Source organism: Poecilia reticulata, linkage group LG9, assembly GCF_000633615.1.
Source record: "Poecilia reticulata strain Guanapo linkage group LG9, Guppy_female_1.0+MT, whole genome shotgun sequence".
In the NCBI taxonomy this organism is placed as follows: domain Eukaryota; kingdom Metazoa; phylum Chordata; class Actinopteri; order Cyprinodontiformes; family Poeciliidae; genus Poecilia; species Poecilia reticulata.
Window position 1 is genome coordinate 32710478 of NC_024339.1, and position 5875 is coordinate 32716352.

At 37.9% G+C, this 5875-nt stretch overlaps 1 protein-coding gene across 2 annotated transcripts; it reads left to right on the top strand.

The window, feature by feature from the left end:
• Nucleotides 1-3497: 3497 nt before the first annotated feature.
• On the top strand, nt 3498-5722 carry LOC108166568 (vicilin-like seed storage protein At2g18540). 2 transcript variants are annotated; one of them, XM_017306589.1, is made up of 2 exons: nt 3498-3549; nt 4513-5722. In XM_017306589.1, the coding sequence occupies exon 2, from the start codon at nt 4699-4701 to the stop codon at nt 5701-5703; it is 1005 nt and encodes a 334-aa protein (XP_017162078.1). In that variant the 5' UTR covers nt 3498-3549; nt 4513-4698; the 3' UTR covers nt 5704-5722. The 2 variants fall into 2 exon arrangements, with proteins under 2 accessions (XP_017162078.1, XP_017162079.1); XM_017306590.1 differs by having other exon boundaries at nt 3519-3549; nt 4486-5722.
• The last annotated feature ends 153 nt before the right edge of the window (nt 5723-5875 follow it).

Below are 5875 nucleotides of genomic sequence, written 5' to 3' on the forward strand. Positions count from 1 at the left end.
TTCTGCATGAAGTCTACATGTTCTCCATGTTCACTCCGAGTACCTGGAGAGTATTCTATTCACTGGGTACTCAGGAAAGAATACAGTCCAAATCAAGCTGGCATGGCTGTCAGGTTGATTGGTTTCTCTAAATTTTCCTTAGGCATGTGTGCATGATTATTTTTCTCTCTGTGTTATCCTGCAATGGACTGGTGACCTGTCCAGGGTAATCCTGCCCATAGACCTCTAGAGATGCAAACCAGCACTCCACATGACCCCACTAAGGATAAGCATGTAAGAAAATAGATGGGTGATGTTTTCTCAAAGTGAACATTTCAATTTTATCCAAGTCAGTCAATATCAAACCATTATTTGTTGTGACAATAATAAGATTTAAGAACTTAAGCAGTGAACATTTTTTATTAAAGGCTTTTATGAAACAAAATATGTTCACGTTTTTATTAGTTAGAGGATTTTCTGCCAAATGATAACAGGGATCTTCTTTATTAGTGGTGCAGGGAATGAAAGTTTAGAGTTATTGGTGAAAACAAGTCATGTAATGAAAGTTCAAATAAAATATTGTTTTTGTGTACATTAATTGCACCCTATATAACTTTATCAGCTATAATTACTGAATAACACAAACAGTTCTTTGATGATAGGAACGGTTAAATTTAAATGTTTTATTTTCTTCTAGAGATAAACTGTTTGTCTCTCCAGATCAACAAAAGTTGTCTAATTTGGCAACTTTTGTTTTTGGAGTAAATCTTTGGTCTTTCAACTGTTTTTTCCAAGTAATTTTTATAACCACAGCAATACTTATTTGAATTTGTTGCTTTAGTTTACTTTTTTTTTAATAAACACCTTCTACCACTCAGAGCAGCTGCTTTGATGGTGAACGAGGGTCCAGATCGTCACTGGATCTTTGTGATCACAGAGTCACAGTGAGGATGTCAGAATAATGATGATATTGTTGAGCGAGCTGAAGGTCGTCTGCTTAATATGTTATACTGCCACCTAGTGGAAACATTAATAAAGAAGAATCTTGAATAAGCTGCCTGTACATAAGATTATCTTCTGCAATCTTGTGTACTGTAAGAAAACCGTTGATGTTATAAGTGTATAAATCATCATTCCTTTTAATAAATAGAAGAAAAATATGCCAGAGAAATAAATAACATGAGGTTATATTTTATATGTATTTTTGAATTAGATGACTCTTTCTATTGATTAGTTTTCACACCAGACTATTTGATGAAAAGAAGGAATGAGATAAAAAAGGAAGAATCCGTAAATGAAAGTTGCCAACAAATGGAGACATATAGAGATTATTTATGATAAACAAGCCTTTCTTTTTCCCCTGTGCTGCCTTAGGCCCGCCCCAGAAAGGTGATGCATCAAGTTAACTTTCACTTTGAGTTCAGGTGTTGTGCAGCAGGAAACGTCAGGTAAGAAAATATTATTGACATAAAAGCAATAAAGATGAAAAGCAAATCTACTGTTGTCCAAGTTGATGTGTAAATGTGTTCTTAAGAATTTTGTTAAGACATTAAATGTATTTATTTTCTTGCACCCTTGTCCCTCAGTGGGGTCAGGAGGGTTGCTGGTTCCTCTCCAGCTAATGTTCTGGTCAAGAGGCGGGGTCACCTGGACGGGTTGCCAGTCTGTCGCAGGACAACACAGAGACACACAACCATGCACACACACACTCACACCTAGGGACAATTTGGAGAGGCCAATTAACCTGACAGTCATGTTTTTGGACTGTGGGAGGAAACCGGAGTACCTGGAGAAAACCCACCATGCACAGGGAGAACATGGAGACTCCATGCAGAAAGACCGGGGCCGGGAATCGAACCTAGAACCTTCTTGCTGCAAGGCAACAGCTCTACCAACTGCACCACTGTGCAGCCCTCTATGTGATTCAGCGAATGTTAAATAAATTGTGTTTACTTTTTATATTCTTTAAAATAAACTTTTAAGTTACTAATAACGATTTATTTAGCATTTCATTTGTTCAGTTTGTACTAAAACAGACGCTTTCTTAGAAACTAGACTTTTATTTTGAAACCATATCGTGAAACTTGGATTCAGCTGCTGACCAGCTCTGAACTTTGTGAGCTTCTGTCTCTGCTCCACCAGAGGGCGATCTCTGCACCCTGTGTGCTGATAGTGAGAGCAGCTTTAGGAGGCTTCAGGGTGGATCTTGTTCTCTGGAGCTGGGTGGTGCATCTGACTGGATCTTGCTGATCCAAATGAGAAGCACTGTGATTACCACTGGGTCCAAACATAACTACTTCAGTTTTGTGCTCATTGAAAGTAAGAAAGTAGAGTAGTGAAACTAAATGTAAATGTTTTTTTCAAAGAGTAAAAAAGCTTATCCTATTTTCAAGGAATTACTCAGTTTTGCCTTAAGATGGGAGGGCAAACAGTTTAATAACTCTTTATTAACAAAATTTTTGTATGGTAAATATCGAACAGACAATAAGTAGCTTAAATTCACACAGTTATCTAGTTATCCTTTAGTCCCATCAGTTGTAAAATAGCCTAATCATGTATTTATTAACCGGTTCGGTAAATTGGCTTAAAACAGTAACTGGTTACTCTTTTAACCTATTCTGTTTAAAATGTGATAGCAGTGTATTTGTTTTAATTAAAGAAGGTAATGTAACTAATTAAATGTAGTTAAATTCTAGGAACTTTTTAAAAAATTTAAATCAGTTTTTAGTAAGTGCACTGTAATTCCAAGCTGTATCTGTTGAGGAGAGATGTGATTTATTTAGTAGGTATTTAAAAATAACCTCGTTTTTAGGTCTTTTTAAATTAAAATATAACATCAGACAAATAAAACAAATAAATTTTAGTTGAGAAATATTGGATAACTGTAAAGTGTCTTTAATTATTTGACAAATAAGTCTCATTGGAAACATTCTTACCGACTTTGGAATGTTTTATAAAATATTATCTCTCATTAAGTCAAATTGACTCGTGTCGATTTGGCGATAATACAAATAAGAGGTACATTAATACTTCATGACAAGAGTTCAGTATCATCATCACTGAAGATTAAAAGAAAAAAAATCCAGCACCAGTCTATTTAAGACGGACTCATTTTCTCTGAAGTAATTCATCTTTATTTGTAAAACCTTTTTTATTTACATTTATGAAACTCTAAAAACCGGAGATGTCTTGACTTATCTTTCAAACTTCTCAAGTCTAACAATTTTTTTGTAACGGTATTGAATGTATCCTTATTCATAAAATTTCAGATTTTTAAATTATTTTATTTCAATTATTTTTCTATTCGTAAATCTTTCAGTGGTTTAATCCATTAACCACGTTACGACAGTTTGAAGTACTGCAAAAATGTTTTCTTTTTTTATTACCTCTATAAACGTATTTTAATCTGTAGGAAACTTTATGACCTTCAGTTTGAACAATAAACAGAGAAACGCAAATTTCCTGATGTACAGTTGGTTCAAAGACGCCCCCTAGCGGTTGGGTAGGGAAACGAGGAGAGAGAATCTAAATACTTTCGATATCGACCAGCCGGACACCGAGCAGCTGATGGTCAGTAAAGTTTGTTAATTTAACACAGAAAGAGGTGAAAATGTCAGGATTCAGTCAGAGGAGGTTTATAGAAAACTTAACTAGATGTGACTCTGCAGGAAAATCAAATTAGATCCACTAAAGTCACTAAATGACGTGAACTTGAGCTGAGAGGAAATTAAACTCCGCCGCTGTGAAGTAAATGTGACTCGGTTTGTTTTAACGTTGGAACAGATAATTTATTTCTTTTTAACCTTTAAAACAGGAAATATTCAGTTTTAATGTTATAAAGCGAATAAAACAAGTGAATAAAAGAGACTCGCTGAATTCATCGGAAGAGAAAACATGTGACACACAAAGTTATATAACCTCTGATTTAAACTCAAACTACTAGTAGTTCTACAACTGCTTCTAATAATAATACTAATATTAATGTATTTGGATTCTCTTGCAATAAAAACTTGGAGAATTAGTTTACAGTTTAAACTGACTTTATGTTCAAACTTATTTTTGCTTTTCTTTCTTTATTATTCTGATGCAAAAACTTCCGGTTTTTGCTCTCTGCTGTTTTGGGTAACAATATCAAAAACAAACATTGAACCAATATTTAATGTTGACCCAGATTTCAGCTGCAGCCCGTCATTAATATTTAACTTCTATTTCCGGCTCTAAGCTGATCTGATTGGTTCGTTTCCATCAGGCTTCCGGCGGAGAGGAGGAGACATTTTGTTCCTTCCGGTCTAGTTAATATAAACCTAAGTAATGTAGATAGTAAAACTCCAACAATCTTTGTTATATTTTACGGCCTGAAACTTTTTTATGTTTTCATATTAATCTGAAAACATATGCAAATTAAATTAACTGTTAATTTTATATTCATTTAATAACTTTATAATCTAAAATAATTATTTGTAATAATCGTTCAACTGCTGTCCTTTTGTTCTGGTTCTGACCCAGTTCTCCTGGTTCTTCCCTCATGAACAGCGCCCTCTCCTGGGAGCCTCCAGTAACAGCAGACATTGTGAAGCTCAATCTGGAAACATGGAGGATTTTTCTTCTTCTGCATCGACTGAATGACTCTGGACTTCCTGTTCTGGTTGGTGATGAGAGCAGAACCAGAACCGATCATTTTGATCATCATGGCTTCATGGAAAAGCTCAGCAGGAAGTGATGGAGGAATCCTTCAGGTGTGTCTCCCTCTGTGACCCTGAGGGTGTCCACGCCTTCATCCTGGTCCTACCTGTGGGTCCCCTCACTGATGAAGACAAGGGAGAGTTACACACCATGCAGGACACATTCAGCTCCAGAGTCAATGACTTCACCATCATCCTCTTCACTACAGACTCAGATCCTGAACATCCAGATGTTGGTAACTTTATAGAGAACAAGGACATCCAGGATCTCCTCCAGATCTGTGGAGGAAGATATTTAGTTCTGGACATCAGAGACAGACGGCAGATTGAAGGACTGATGGAGACGGTTCAGACGATTAGAGGTGAAAAGACCAGCGTTTTCTCAACACACCTTTTCACCAAGGTGTTGATTGAGAGGATTTTAAAAGCAGAACTACAGGATGTGAAACAGAAGAGTGAAGATGAGCATCAGTCAACAAAACAACTCAGGAAAGAGACAGAAGAAGTAAAGAAAAGAGAAGAAGAGCAGAAGAAAAAACACAGAGAAGAAATTAAATCTCTGCAGTCTCAACATGAGCAGCAGAGAAAACAACAAAATCAGCTGCTGAAGGAAAAGAATGAAATAATTGAGAAAGAACGCGAGATGAGAAAGAAGGAGCGAGAAGAAGAGGGGAAGAAATGGAGGAAACAGGAAGAACTGCAGCGAAAAGAGTGGAAACAAAAACTAGAAGGTTCAGAAAACCGAGTGAAAGTTGAGCGAGAGCAGAGAGAGGCGGCTGAGAGGAGGCTGGAGCAGAGCAGGCGGGACCGGGCCAGAGACCGGGTCGCTTGGGAAAAGGAGAAGGACGGCATCCTGGAGCGGATGCACCAGGAGCTGAAGCAGAACCTGCAGGAGACCAAGCAGAACCTGGAGGAGGAGCGGGACCGGCACCGGAAGCTGCTGGAGGATTTCTACCAGAAGAGGAGGAAGTGGACCAACCTGGGCTTCACTCTGCTGCTGTCAGTGTGTCTGGTTTTATTATATCTATACCACAGCCACTAGCTGCTGGACCAGAACCGGACCAAACATCACAACCCGACTGGACCAAACACCTGAACCTGACTGGACCAAACACCTGGACCAGAACCGGACCAAACACCTGGACCCGGCTGGACCAGAACCGGACCAAACACCTGGACCAGAACCAGACCAAACACCTGGACCCGGCTGGACC